Genomic DNA, 15,645 nt, shown 5'->3' with positions numbered 1-15,645 from the left:
TGTGTTGAAGCGTTCATTTTAAGGTGCTGCCGTCTTAAGTGTGTACTCCTTTGGATTTTAGGCTTCCGTTTTCTAAACGAGAGGTGCCCGTGGCTAGTGGGTCTGGGTTTATTGTGTCGGAAGATGGACTGATCGTGACAAATGCCCACGTGGTGACCAACAAGCACCGGGTCAAAGTCGAGCTGAAGAATGGTGCCACCTATGAAGCCAAAATCAAGGATGTGGATGAGAAAGCAGACATTGCACTAATCAAAATTGACCACCAGGTGAGTATGTTTTTGCCTACAGAGGTGAGTTCTCAGATGCCCTGGAACACCCTTGGCAAAGGCGCCAGAGCTCTCTGATTGTAGCTGATTCTCAGGGGGCACTGAAGCCGGTCTAAACCAGTCACAGGAGGGCCTTGAGGAGATGCTGAGTATGGCCTAGGCGTGTGGGAGAGGGAGGGGCTCAGGAAAGCTTCTGGAAGGAGCCAGATACAAGTTTTTAAAATAATGTTTTAAATGTTTATCAAAGAAAGCAATACATTTGTAAAGAAATTAGTAGGTAAGTTGTGAAAATTGAGTCTCCTTCCCATTCCCGATCCTGTGGCAACCCTTGTTGCCACAGATTTTATTTATCCTCCACAGATATGCCATGCGCTCACAGTGAACACAGAATTTACTGGGGTTTAGACTGAGCCATCCTTAACTTGTCAACAATTACTTTGAAAACAAACCAGCTCTCCCAAATTGGGGTTTTGCAGGATTATGAGATGTGTTCCAGAACAATATTCCATACTTTATACGTCTTGGAAACCTTGAATTAAAACAGAGCTAATGGATTTCTTCTTTCCAGACCTTCTCAGAGCTTTTAGTATGCTAGTGTGCGCGTGGCTTGCCTACAAAAGGGTGTTGACTGAACTAATTTGCCCAAATTATAATCATTTGAGTATACAGCTTTTTTTGGAGGGGGGAGGGGCAGAACTGAGCCATACCAAGATCAATCTGGGAAATGCTGTATTTGAAAATGCTTTCTATTTAAATATTCTCTTTGCAATCATTTTTGCTGTTGATTTGCTTAGCAAAGTCTTCATGTCTGGGACAATATCCATTTCTTACTGACTCATCAAAAACCCCCACTCGACACTTCGATGAGAGAGGTTTTGTTTGCTGTGTGGCATGTTCAGTGAAAGCGTGGTTTCTAGTTTCTTCGCATCCTTGTAATTTTCTGGACTTCAGATGGAGGCAACAATCAGAGGAGGTTGGAATCCTGCCTCTGGCCAAGGAAAAGACCAGAGACCGAGCCAGGTGGGGTCTCTTGTCCAGCCCTCTGCTTGCCTCCCTCTACCTGGGTGTGGTCTGAGTAATTCCAGACAAGCGTAGAATTAATCAGGCTATTTGTGCTGATGGATGGCATGCTGGGTACATCTCCTTCTGGAAACAGCTCTGCGTGTGCTGTTTGGGTGTTAGGATTCTGGGTCTCCTCCATCTTTTTATGGCATAAAGTTGTTGCCCAGCCTAGGCTCCTTTACGGCCAGTCTTCAGAAAACCACCAGCTAACACATTTACAACCCTCCTTCCCCGATGTTCCTGTAACCTCTCTATGGCCGGGTGGCCAGGCACGGCCGAAGAGGCTCAGGGTAGATACAGGCTCTGTGTCCGGTGTGTGTAACTGGCCTTGAGTGAGGCTGCAGTTGTGTGTTATTTCTATTAGGTCACTGTGGAATTTCTAGCAACAACTCATCTTTCAAAGTGTGTTTATTGGTCACAGAATCATTGGGCCAGGCTCTGCCTTCATTCTTTTTCACCTAATCTGCATAATAGCTGTATTATCCCCATTTTAGAGAAGAAGAAACAGGGACTCAGAGAAGTCTAGTAACCTGTCTGAGACCACACAGCAAACATGTCATGACCCTGCCCTCCTAAGGCAGCCAGGCTACTGCTCCCAACGTGTCCAAGCCCATGGCTATTGCTGGAGGGATACAGGCTGGCCCCATGGAATGATGGGACAGCTTGACCTTAAGCAGCCCATGGGAAGGTGGGTGCATCTGGTTTAGGAACAGGCTGCTAGAAAGGCATCCAGGATGTGGTAGTCTCACCGGAAGGAGCCAGTCAGAATAGCACAGCCTGTGGCCACGCGTGGGGCCTGTTCAGCCTCACAGAGCCTTTGGGAGGCAGCCAGCAGCAGGGCATGAGCTGTGTGCAGGCAAGGCGCTGGCCTGGATGCCGCCCCACTGAGTAACTTTGTGTTTGGAATGCGTGGGCACATACTGTGCAGCTGCTTCTGGCCGGGGGATGTTCTTTTCCAATTTTGAGCCAAGGTGGAGACTGTCTCCTCGTGTCATCCCTGGCATGTCCTGGCAAGACGCGAACGATCTCAATAGACAAGCTTTGCAGAGTGTGTCTGACCTGACTCCTGCTGTCCTGGGAGTTGAGCTCTTCAGCCAGCAGCATGCTGTTTGACATGTGTTTCCAGTCCCCCAAGAAAGGGTGCTTGAAATTTAAAATTGAACTGATGTGGCTTTTCAAAATGGAATTGGAAATGAAAGGATATTAAATTGCAGACAACCACACAAAAGACTGGTTTCCACTGACTAAACTGCTTTTTTTGCTGATAGTAGTTGAAAGTAGGGAGAGTAGCAGCATCTCTTCCAGCTCTTTCTCTTTTGTTCCCTTGTTCTGATGATGGGTTATTTCGGGGGAGGCACTGGTTGGCCTTGCTTTGTGTCATCTTAGGGATAACAAAGAGGATGAAAGAGATCAGGAAAACAGAGAAGGCAGAACAGAACCAGCAGAAACTGTGCTTGAGGAGTGAAAATCACCTACATGGCTCCTTGTTGTATGAGACTGTGGCCCAGCCTCCCCCCAAGCCACATAAGAGTAACCCAGTGAAGCTGGTGAGACTGCCTGCCGCGTCCGTGGGCCCAGCAACTAGCTTCGTGGCTTATCATCTGGGCCCAGCTCCTCCCCTGGCATCCTGATTTCACCTGGAGGGTCCTCCATTGTCCTTCATAAACGTGTTTATTTTATTTTTATTTTTATTTTTTGAGACAGAGTTTTACTGTTGCCCAGGCTGGAGTGCAGTGGTGCCATCTCCACTCACTGCAACCTCTACCTCTAGGGCTCAAGTGATTCTCCTGCCTCAGCTTCCTGAGTGGCTGGGACCACAGGCATGCACCACCATGCCTGGCTAATTTTTGTATTTTTAGTAGAGACAGAGTTTTGCCATGTTGGCCAGGCTGGTCTCAAACTCCTGACCTCAGGTGATCCACCTGCCTCAGCTTCCCAAAGTGCTGGGATTACAGGCGTGAGCCACTGTGCGCAGCTATAAATGTGATATTCTTGAGACTTTCAGTGAAATAAAAATTACCATGGACATCTGTGGTCATTGTCCACTTGCCACCCACCTACCCCCCTTACTGGCAGCAGCAGCCAGCATTTCACATCTCCGTCATCGGACAGCGTAGGTGGGCCCATCAGTCATGGTGTCCTACCCTCTGGTGCCAAGGGGTGGACACATGACCAAGTTAGGGCAAGCAGAGGCTCCCTGGAATTACAAAGTGAAGCTGGATGTCACCCACAGAGACTAACATGGTGAAGCTGCTGTAGCCCCTGCTCTTGAGACCCAGCACTGTCTGAGTTCTTGCACTTTCTGAGTCCAGTTTAATATCTGCTTTTCCTCCTGTTCTTGGAGCTCCCCTCACAACTCCAGTGGCTTGAAGTTGCCAGAGATGTTTCTGGGCTTGTGACCAAATGACTCCTTTTCTGCTTCTCGCTGCTGAGCAGACACATGTGCGCTCACTTTGCCTGCTGAGTCTTGGGACCCGGAAGAGCTCTCGGGAGACGCTCACGGAGCAGCCCCCTCTTGCCGGCCTTGCTGACTCCCTCCAAGCAGGAGGGGAGAAGGTGTCCACCCGCAGCCCTAGCTGGGCATCCCTTTCTGCGCTTCTGCCCAAATCTGAAACTCCTCTTTCCTTGGGACCCACGACTGTGGCCAGCCTGCCTGGGGAGGGAATCCCAGCTGTAGAAAGTCGGGACAGTGTGCGTGTAAACATGTTAATAGAAAGCAGCTTTGAGGGCAAACTAGTTCAGCTTTAGTTACAAACTCTTTCCAAATGTGTTTAACATGAGCCACTGCCAGTGTGCAGCATATGTCGAGCTTTCATCCAGTGGTGGCATTTTGTCCCAACGGGTTTTTTTTCCTGAGCAGTTTGGGGCAGGGGTGGGGAGAGGGAGAGAGAAAAAGCAAAAGAGAGCGGTTTGGTTTCTTCAGGCTGGAGTACAAGGTAGAGATAATGGGGGTGTATTGAAGAAAGTAGGAGGGAAAGTTACTTTAGTTACAGCTATTTGTCCAGCTGTGCTGATTAAGAAACTTGGAGAAAAGCATCTCTGGAATCATGTCCTTCCCATCTTGTATACAGCCTTTGCAGATCTCCTGCTCTTCCGAGAGAGATCTGAACTCCTTACCAGGGCCTTGAGGGCCCCATCTGATTGGGCACCCTCCCTCCCTCCACCCCTCTTCCTCTTCCCCTCCTCCCCTCCTTCCTCTGCCCCCACCTGCTCTGCTCAGACACCCCCTGCTCGGTTGCTTCCCACAGGCCAGGGCTGTCCCCTGGGGCCTTGGCTGTTTCCCTCCTAGGAGCGCCCCTCTCCAGCTCCTCATGGAGCCAACCTTCCCGTCCTTCAGGCCTCTGATTAAATTCTGCCTTAGACATCTCTGCCCACCCCACTGTGTGAGCTAACGCCCCATGCCCCAGTCTCCTCAATCCTACCGCGTCACTCTGGGGACACATCACCCCAGGGACAACTGCATTCCACTCTTGGTTCTTCCCTCCTCATCTATTTATCACAATTTAGAGTCGCCTCACTCATTTGTCAAATGAAGTCCATTTCTGCAGCTAGACTGCGGGGTTGGGGGCACATCTGGCTGATCGGTCGTCACGTAGGAGGTGCTTGGCAACTTTGTCCCGAGTAGGACGTTCACAGCTGTCTGCCCTGGAGGAAGCAAGGGCATCCACCACGTGGATGGAATTGAGGGGAAGGCACCTGCGGCTCCTGCATCGAGCTTCCGTCCTATATTCAATGAGGAAATGACCCTGCAGCAGGCTGGCTTCAGATGCCCCTGCCTTCCCACTTTGCCTGCCTGGAGTTTGATGGACATGTGGTCCTCTCAAGGCTACATCAGGTCTGTGGTCTTTGGTAATGCAAAGCGCTGGGGAAACAGTGAGCTTTCCTGTGGGTGCTTTTCCCTGACGCCAACAACCAGGTAAATATTTGGAAACGGCCTTGTTGAGGCTTGTGAGGTGGTTTTCCTCCCTCCCCTGTAGGCCTGCACCACCCCTCCAACTCCCCGGCCACCTTCAGGCCAGATGGCGCCCACAGACCTGTTTGAAGTGGCCTGAGAGGGAGCCCTCTGGGCGCTGGGGCCGCTGTGTTTGCAGAGGGTCCTCTTACTGCTGAGCTGGCTGGTGCAGCGGGGAGGCCGACACCCCCATCCTCATCAAGTTCAGAGGGGAGTCACCGCGGGTGAGGGGCCTGGGGCCTTTTACGTGTCCTGGGAGCTGCTGAGCAGGCCGCTCTTCTGCAGGCCACCAGAACTTGGCCCTGCATGTGGTGAATCTTTCCTGAGTCAGCTGAGTGAGGGGGGTTCAGGCAGTCCCCCGGGATGTGGCAGTGGCTGAGGATGGGAGTGGGGTGGTGCTTGCCCTGACTCACTCTGGTTCTCCTCAGGCAAGCTGATGGTCAGACCTGCTGACTCAGTGGCCTGAGCTCGTCCAAAAGCGAACCAGAGAACGCAGGGCCTGGGCTCACCCACTGCCCTCTCCTGGAGTCATCTGTCACTCATCCTCGTGAAGGAAGTGCCTGGGAGCCTGGAATGCACTTTGCACCGCCCCAGCTGCCCTCTTGTGTCTGTGTTTTTCCATTTTGGATTCTTTCCCCCCACTCCTTCGGTACTGGGCATTTTGTGGTCTCTTCTTTTTCTCTGAGAAATCTGAGGGCTACCGTTGCATTTGCTAACGACGCCACAGATGGTGTTGACGTTATGAGGCTTCTATTACCGTATTGATTTGTACCATTTTTAGGGGGACAGGAATCAATATTTCATGAGGGAATGTGAAGCCAGACAGTGAAGTAGAAGCTGGCTTTTATTTTGTGCCAGGCTTTGTCCAGAGGCGGGTGGGGACATGGCTCCTCAGCTCTTGACTGCGGCTCCTTCTGGCATGGGAAACGCTTCAGTTCCCCAAACTCTCAGAACTGGAGCCCCTGTGTGTTCTCTGGCCCGGATTCAAGAACTTAGTTGATTGTCAAGGAAATTCTTTGGCTATATTTTTCTCTTAATATGGTAATGGCTTTTTTCACTCTGGCACTCTCTTTTCAGGGAATCGGATTAAGACTATTATTTATGGTTCTGAAAAAGCAGTTCCCAAGTTGCTGGGACTGGATTTGTTTAGGAATGTCTCCTGTCCTCTTCATTGAGGGGGGAATACAAATCGGTTCCATTTGACAGTTTATCAAGTGTGCGACAGAGTGTTAGAGTCCAGGGTTGGCCAACTACAGCCAGTAGTCCAAAGCTGGCCCTCTATCTGTTGTTGTAAATAAAGTTTTATTGGGACCCGGTCATGTTCACTTGTTTAGGTAGAGTCTATGGCTGCTTTCATTCTGCACCAGCAGAGTTAAATAGTTGGGATGAAGACCACATGGCCCATGAAGTCAAAAATATTTGCTTCCTGGCCCTTTATAGGAAAAAATTTGCCAGCCCCAGTGGTAGGCAATTAACACCTTGTCCTAGAGGAGCTGAAAGTGGCTGGAGGCAGGAATGCTCATAAGAACCAAGCGAGGTGAAGCACTAGGTGGCTGCGGGGAGCAGGAAGAGAAGCTGATTAGCTGATTTTGTTTGCCCTTTCTTTTGCCAGAGATTGTGGTTTTTTTTTTTTTTTTTTTTTTTTCAGAGATGAAGCTTTGGTCTTGCCACAATAGCAGAGGGAGGCCTTATGTTTGTCCATTTCTCTATGACATTGGTAGAAAGGAGTTTGTCAGAATTCCAAGCTATTTGGCAATTATCCAATTTTGAGATCCTAATGGATCTTTCAAGGTCTAGTTTGTTCATTCTTTTAGTGATTCCTTGTTAATTCCCTGATTTTATAAATGTGTGTTGAACATCTGTCTTGGCCAAATACTTCTTAAGTGCTGAGGATGCAGCCACAGTGGGCAAAGCCATGGGGCTTAAGATCTAGTGTGGGAAACGAGTGAAGTAAAGTAAATATGGCAATAAGTACAGTGCATGAAGCAACCAGGTGAAGGGGTAGAAGACCTCGGGCTGCAAAGATAGTAGATAGTGTAGGCAGGGAATCTTATCTGAGGGGGTGACATCTAAGCTGAGATGGAAAGGACAGTGAGAGCCAGCCAAGGAAACAAGCTGGGTGGCAAGAGTTGCAGGTGGAGTTGCTTAATTTCCCATTTCTGCTCAGCCTGCAGAACCTGGATCTTGGACTAATTGCAAACTGTCATTTCCTTGTGAGTTTATTAGAACCCTCCAGAACAAGTTTCTGGTTAGCTAGTTTCTCTGTGTGTTGTCTCATTTCTTGTTGGTTCTGGTTCTTTGGGGTTCCTACTCATACTCCGGAAAGCTCCAATGTCTTAAGTAGTCAGTCTCCCAAGAGTCTGAAAGCACAAAGATTCACAATGATAGGATCACCTCTCAATCATAGCAGCATCGATGCAGTACCGTAGCTGGTTTCCTAAAGCCATCCAGACCTCTTTCTGTGGCAAGAGAGAAATAAGACCTTCTGGTGAACTGAGGACTAATTATCCTAATAAACATGCGAATTAACAGTTCCTTTGGTTAAACAAAGCACAGAATCTGATAATGGGAACATGTGACTCACGGTATTTCCCTCTTTGCTTTATCTACCAGGCAGCTCACAGAAACCACTGGCCTTCCCTGTGTTCCCATTTTATGTCATAAATATATGTTTAATTAACTTATTATAAAAGGCCCTTTGTCATGGACATATCAAATTATTCTTATATAGAAGAGGTTATACATGTTTTAAACATTTTAAAATAAATCCGAAAAGAATACTACATCCTGGGCAACCTCCCCGCATATGGGGCTCGAAGAAGCTCTATGTGGTTATGGGTAAGGCAGAGTCAGAGTGCCTTCAGTGTAGTTCAGCAGGTGCTGAGAGGCTGCTGTGTGCTAGACTCTGATCCCACCAAATGGAGTAGGGCTGAGCCCCTGCCCACCATGACAGCCTGGAGATATAAGCTGTTCCCTTTGCCTCCCTGAGCCCTGAGCTTTATAGCCTATAGACAGCTGAAAAGCAGGCTGCATTGGTTACCCAGCCAGTTACTCAGACCCAAATGCCAGGTCTTGGCTAAGCCCAGTTATCACCTAATTTTAAGATCCTAATGTATCTTTTAAGACCTGGCTTGTTCATTCTTTCATTTGTTTACTTATTCATTGATTTTGTAAATATTTATGGAGCATCTGCCATGCTACACGCTGTTGTAGCAGCATAAGCATCCACCTGAAGTTGGTGGATGAAAGGGGACAGATCAAAGGGGCTGATGTATGGAGGAGACACAAGTTAGACTTGACCAAGACAATATTATTCCTCCTCTGGATGCCACGAATATATACAGTCATTAGCTCCTGGGACCCCATGAAGCACTGTTGACATTTTGTGGTTTAAACACCGAAGAGTAAGGGAATATTGCAAATGGCAAACATCTGATGTAGTGTAAAGGAGACTAAATATTTTGGTGGTGTTCATAAACACTGAGGAGGAAAGTCGTTCATTTTGTTCATTTGTGTGCTCTCTCTCTCTCTCTCTGTTTTGGCATACTATCCTCTGTTCTCCTTCTCCTTTTCTTTTTCCTTTTTTCTCCCTTCATCTCCCCACTTCTCTGATCTCTCCCACCTGAACCCCTTCTACACTGCTGCCCTCCCATCCATCCTACCTCCTCTACTCCCCTCCCTAGACAGTAGTAACCACATGTCAGTTGGAGAAACATGATGGCAACTTGTTCACACCGTTCTTCTCAGTCTGTGTATGTTGGTGATCTCAGTGCCCATCTGGCAGATCCCTCCTGCCCTGGCTCTTCTGCTCACCACAACCACCCTTGACTTTGTGGTCGCTGATAACCTTCACCTTCTCTAATCTGAATCCCAAGCTTCTCACTCCTGACCCACCACCTCCCCTCCTTGTCCGCTCAGAACTCTGAATGGAAGCTGAATGGAACCCTGAACGGAAGGGTTCTGAAGCTGTTGAGAACCCTGACCGGAAGTTGAATGGAACCCTGAACGGAAGGGTTCTGAAGCTGTTGAGAACCCTGACCAGAAGCTGAAATATCAATGGGTCATTGCTTTTCACAGTCCTCTGTGAAAGATTACTGGCCAAGCCAGCATCTGGAGAATTCCTGGTCTACCACCTCCCCGTCTGGAGAAGCTGGAAGAGCCAGCTACATGGGCATGTGACCCATGTACTCGCAGGTCCTGTGCCCTGAGCTCGCTGTTTTAATTTTATCTTTGAATTTGTATTTTTGTGAATAAAGTCCTATGAGCTAATGGAGCATGCTCAGAGAACTTGGGGCTTTAGTTCAGGCTGGATGCCTCCTCCTGCTTCTCCACTCCCTGGTCCCCTGAGACCTCCAGCCCCACCTGACCTTCCCTTCCCTGTTTCTATGCAGGAATCATTGCTACCCACCATCCCTGGAAGGGGTGTAGGCACAGGGCAGTTCTAGGTTCCAACTTGGGCATCGCATAACATCTTAGTGGTGCAGGGCTCAGGCTAATGATGCCATGGTTGTTCTGTGGGCTACTGTGCAGGGTCAAGCCGCTCCCACCCTGATCCAGGTACCTAATGCACCCTGACACAGAAGTGGCAGTGTCCTTGGGGTCATCCATTATCCATGTGTTGGAGGAGTGGGCCCTTAGGGAAGACGCTTGGCTCAACTTCCCCACCCCTAGCCAGGGCACGATCCGAGGTCCAGGGGTTGGTGGGCCCGAGGCCAAGTCGTGAGGCCTCCAGTGTCTGCACTCACTGTCCCGTAAGTAACCACAGCAATAGCTAGCAAACCAAAGACAGTGTGATAGGTTGAGAGAGACAGAATGTGGAAGCAGGGAAAAAGCTTTATATTTTAGTACCTTTAACAGTGCTTTCTATATGCTGTATGAACAAGGAGCCTGCATTTGCATTTTGCACTGGGCTCTGCTAATTTTGTTGCTGGTCCTGCTCCCTAGTAGCCCGAGTCAGCAAATCTTTGGGTCATCTGAGTCCACAGTACACTGACCCGCCCTTTTTCACAGTTCCTCCCCTGCCCATGTGCTCACTTTCCTCCTTACCCAGCTTGGCTCGCTCTCTCAAGCAAGTCTTTGGATGCTGACATCCCCCCTAAACAACCCTTCTGCGGCCTGGTTTGATTGTCCTTAGCAGGCGTGCAAGTTCTATGGCACTGCTTCTTGCTGGGTATGGAGGATGTGCTATTTTGTCCATTGCATATTTTTTAAAGAAAATGAAAGGTTAGCATAACTGTTTCCAGAAGGCACATTGAATCACTCAGTTGAGTCCCAGCCAGTTGCTGCAGCGTTAGCCTTTGAAGCAAACTTGAACCAACACAGGACCAGCCTGGAAGTCCCAGCCTCCGGAAACGATGCCGTGGATTCTGCAGATTCAGCAACAAAAATATTTTTGTAACTCAGGAACACTTCATAATTTTCAAAGGCGAGAAAGAAGTAATTGACTTGGCTTATTAGGTTGAAAAAGAGTTGCCAATTTTTTCTTTGGTTTTGGTGTTATTGTTTTTTTTTTTTTTTTTTTTTTTTTCTTTTCTTTTCTCCAAGCTTCAGGGAATGAGATTAAATGAGCACTCAAGCGCTACTAGGCAGAACCTGAATGGAAGGAAGCTGAAATACCGATGGGTCATTGCTTTTCACAGTCCTCTACGAAAGATTACTGGCCAAGCCAGCATCTGGAGAGTTCTAGGAATCCCCCCTCCTCTTGCAGCGGTATAAGTTTGCAGGAATCATCTCACCCCACTGGGGAATTGTATGAAAAAAGGGATTTATTAGGGACCCTGTTGCCTGTTTGGATCTTACCAATTTAGCTATTGTCTGCTAATGGATTTTTTGGAAAGCAACCACATTTTCTGTAAAGAACAGCTAATTGTCAGAGCTGAGATGACCATTGGAGATCACTGGGCTCAACTCCTAAATTTAGAGGTAGTAAAACCGCAGCCCAGAGAAGCTGATCAAGTGGTCCAAGGTCGTAGACTGAGTTCATATAGGACCAAGACCCAGCCCTGATGTCCTGCTATCTGGGACGGTGTTCTCCCAGCACACGTGGAGCCTGAGGGGGTAATGTGTGTGTGTGTGTGCATGTACTCATATACACATAGGTGTTTTGCCTAAGTTTTCACTTCTGCCCCACCTTGGTTGATCTTGGAGAATGAGCCCGAGGCGTGCTGTCAGCCTGGGGGCCTCACTCAGCACAGGCCCAACTTTTCTGCTGTGGGGGAGTTCCAGCAGTCATGGTTCCTCTGTGGTTCAGTGATGGAACCCACACCACACGTAGTGCCCCCAAAGCCGAGGCTGCATGCACAGACCTCCCCTCCCTTCCCGTGGTGGGCCCCTGCTTGGATTCTTCCTAAACTTCTCCTTTGCCCTGCTCTGTGTTATACCCACTGTGGTCCCCTGTCCCTGTGGAGTGATCCAGGGCACAAGAGCAGCTGTTTCCCTGCTGGCTGCCGTGTGCCCCAAGCATCTGGGAGGTGGGGAGCGGGCTGGGGAGAGGAACACCTGGAGTGGAGGTTGGGATTAGGGAGGGCCCCAGTCCCGGTACCATCACCACCTGCTGTTGGACCTGCAGTCTTCTCATCAGCAGAACAGCTGTGAAGCCATCCTGCCCATCTATAGGGTGGTGGGTTGTGAAGGCTGCATACCTGGCAGAGCTGGAGAAGCTCTGGGAAGATGCTGGACATGCACACTAGGAGTGGTTTCCCTGCCTTGCTCAGACTTTGCTCCCATCGCCTGAACCTCCCTGTCACCACCACGGAACTGCTGTGACCATTGCTTTCTTCTTAAACAGATTAACAGACATCTCCTGCTCCACCCCACCAGACAAACAAATGAACAAACAAAAAACATGCTTGAAGGAGTATGAACTTATACAGTCTTTTCTAAACACTGTTAAGTGCTGGTGTTGGGATCTTCTTTTAAAATGAACCATATTCCCCAGGCTTTGGATGACACTCATGGTTGCCCACCCTCCAACTTCCTTCCCTACTGGCAGAACCTGGGTTTGTTTTAGTTCCACCCCTGACCCCACCGCATTCCTGACTCAGGCAAACCCGCAGGGTCCAATGCAGTCAGGGGTGCCACGTTCCCTCCTCCAACGGGTGCTGAGGTCGCTGCTTGATTTGATGCTGCTGATGACCTGCGAGGAGGAGGGCGCCAGGGTGCTTTTGGGACTTGACTCTTCTGAAGAGATGCTTCCACAGCACGGTCGCAGACACAGTCACGTCTTGATGTGATGTCTGGAATGGTGGCGGCCGTCTTGTGGCTGTGAGAACAGGCTGAGGTTGATTGGATGGAAGGAAGGAAGGATCCTTGTTCTTGACGCTGTCTGTGAGCCTTCAGGTTATCGCCCTGGCACCACCCAGCCCTTGGAGTAGACATCCGTCTATATACTCCATTTGGAGTTGGTTTTTTTTGTCACTTGCAGTTGAAAACACCCTAACTGATATACACAAACTATTTTTAGTGCGGGTCTGTGTTTGGCCCTTATGGAAGACTCTGGGCTGAGCTGCCTATGGTGAGGGAGACGGACTTCGTGTCTTCTTACCACTCTGTGTCCTGGTGGCTTGTATGTGTCTCTGCCCATGAGGCAAAAGCCTTAGAGGGAAAGGGCGGATTTTCTTAATCGTATGTTTCTTGCACCAAGCACATAGGAGACACTCAACGAATGGTTGTTGAGAGAGTTCTCTTTCACGGAGGTGGTGTTTTGTGAAACGATGCTGCCAGGCCTGCTTGTTGTCTGTTGGTTGTAATCTGCATGAATGCAAAGAGCCATCTTTAATCATGCTGTGGACCAGCCTCTTCCAAGGTGTTAGCATTACTTCCACTACCTGCTCAGCATCCTGCCTATGGCTAGGACTTTGTAATTTACATAGATACGGTGGGGAAACATGGAGCCCATGGCCAGGACTCTGACACCCTCACTGGAACTACATCTACCCTGGGTGGCTCTCTAGGACATTAGGGGATTCGTGTCTTCCTAAAGTCCCTCTGTTGAGAGACTTCTGGCTCTGTTGAGAGGACACTGTTTAGCATTGTGAGTCCCTGCAGGCTGGGGGCCAGTGGCCGTTTTCCTTCTAGATTTCCCCTCTCTTCTTCTGGCCTCCCAGGCTTCCTGCTCCTGAGACTGTGAGAACTGGCCTGTGCTGGGCTCACTGCAGAAAGACTGTCGTCCCCAAAGGTCTTGTGCCAAACTTGAGCTACAAGCTTTTTAGGGGGGCCTGAGGTCTCCGCCTGGGCTCTGTGAGAGCAGCAGTGGCTGTTTCTGCCCCCTCACTGCTGTCATGCCCCCACTTCACTTGCATTTTCTTCACTCTCCAGCCATGTGAGGATCTGGCATGAGGAGTGGGACTCACGTGCCCTCTTTCTTCTCCTCTTCCCCTTGGCCTTTTCATCTGCCAGTGGAGGACAGATGTTTGCCCCGTTTACTTCTAGGCTCACTGTGGGGCTCCAGGGAGATGGTGAAGTGGCCAAGGAGAGAAGCTGCCACCATCAAGATGGCCTGTGGCCAGTGCTGCTTTAAAGGGAGACTCAGAGATGCTTTGCTGTGGGTGGCACGGGAACCAGCGTGGGGACAGCAGTGCAGAGGCCTTGGACTCAGAGTGCGTGGGCCCCACGGGGCTTCACGGCGCCTGTGGCTGCGCACTTCCAGCCTTATCTGTGCTGCATCTCCTCCACATTCCCCTGTGGAGCTGATGTCTAGACAGCTATGGAATTAAATGCTCAATTACCGAGTAGGAATTTGGCCAGAAGAGGTATAGCTGCTGAGCAGACAGACTCGAGGTGAGGCTCACGGCTGAGAACGGGCCCCACCTGGCTCTGGAATGAGCTGAGGGGCCCCATGCTCCTGCAGCCAGTGGCTCCTGTGCCGAGTTGGGGCAGTGACCCCCAAAAGGCAGTTTGACCTCATGGAGAGTCATAAATCTGGCCTGGTCAACATCTCTGCAACACATTATTCCATTGCAAAGATTTCTGCCTGTGATTGGAATTCTGGGTGAACATGTACTGAGCGTGTGGGTCTGAGAGCTGGGAAGCCTGTTCTCTTGTTTAGCCAGGCTTCCCATCAGCTGTGAGAATTGCCCCCATCTCTGAGCCTCAGTTTCCACATCTTTAAAATGGGGGGAAAATACAGCTCAACTCCTAAGGGTGCCATGAAAGTACTTTGTCACCTGCCAGGCAAAGGCTCATTCCTTTCACAGAAATGCAGGGTTTACAATGTGAGACCCCTCCCCACTTTGCTGCATGTGTCTGCTTGCTTTTTTCTGTCTTAGGGTTGCCCTACATGAGCTAGGAAATGTCCGAGTGGATAAAAACATAAATGAGATGATCACTGGTGGTGCCCATTGGTGCAGCCTTTGCCTAAATGGCCACTACGTAGCCACATTTTCTCGTCTGTGTTCAGGTGAAGACTGGTTCCTGGGGAGACTCCCTGGGTTCACATCATGGGTGTCCATCTTGTCAAAGCCCATATGGTCACCCAAGTGTGACTGAACCACGGGGTGATCTGGGCCCCATTTTTGGCAGCAGGTAGCATCCCCTGGAGGCCTGCCCCTCCCCAGGAGCATAGAGAGCAGCGCCCATGGACAAGCAGCCTGCAGCCTCCATCTCCTCCTCCCTGCCCGGGGCTCCCCAGCCCCAGCCTCACAGCTTCTCCAAAAGTGTTTGTCTCCTTCCGCATCCTCTGGGCCCAAGCTCAGATGGTGGAAAAGAAGAGCTGGAAGGAGAGTTGCCTTTCGGTCTGTCTGCCTTCTGAGGTCTCCTGAGATATACAGGCTGGGCCTGCCTCCCTTTCTAGGAGGTGCCGATGGGTGGTAAGGATAGGGGATAAGTGAGATGTGAATTAGGATCACCACAGCAAGCCCTGCCTCGTAACTTTTTGATGGGTTTTCAATGTGTGGTGAAGCAGACGCCTGCTGGGCCCCCTTCCTGAGTTGAGCTTGATCTCCTGCCTCCTGTCTGCCTCCTTAGGCAGCCAGGCCACCCTGCTCCAGCAACCTGTGCCACCCCGTCCCTTTACCTGTCCCAAGCCCAGCCCGGAAGGCCTCAAAGGCCTGGCCTTCCAGCCAGTCCAGGGCCTGAAGGGATGGCAGTGTCCCTGGTGGACCTCCCCCGGCATGGCGTAGTGCATATCCCAGCCCTACCTCCTGCCCCGCCTGCACGCCATGAATGCTGAAGTCATGCCTGGCAGGGGCTGCTGGCCCAGGCCCAGAGTAAACAGGCTGCGCTGAGCGCGCTGGTGTGCTGCTGGATGCTGATGAGCTTGAGGAGTGTGGGGAGTGAGTGTGGGGTCGAGTAGGGATGCTGCAGGCCTGCATCTCCCCCCAGCTGCCCTGCACGCTCCAGCCTCAGGCAACCCCACAGGGAACGAGT

At 50.3% G+C, this 15,645-nt stretch overlaps 1 protein-coding gene across 1 annotated transcript in view; it reads left to right on the top strand.

Annotated features, from left to right (window-relative positions):
• Nucleotides 1-15,645, top strand: part of HTRA1 (HtrA serine peptidase 1) — a 59,256-nt gene that overhangs the window by 33,514 nt on the left and 10,097 nt on the right. The window contains exon 3 of the mRNA XM_033180358.1: nt 62-266. Within this exon, the coding sequence (XP_033036249.1) occupies nt 62-266 (205 nt within the window). The remainder of the gene's footprint in view (nt 1-61; nt 267-15,645) is intronic.

This window comes from Trachypithecus francoisi, unplaced genomic scaffold (assembly GCF_009764315.1).
Source record: "Trachypithecus francoisi isolate TF-2019V2 unplaced genomic scaffold, Tfra_2.0 Contig01579, whole genome shotgun sequence".
Classification (NCBI taxonomy): Eukaryota; Metazoa; Chordata; class Mammalia; order Primates; family Cercopithecidae; genus Trachypithecus; species Trachypithecus francoisi.
This window is presented reverse-complemented; position numbering and strand designations above follow the sequence as displayed.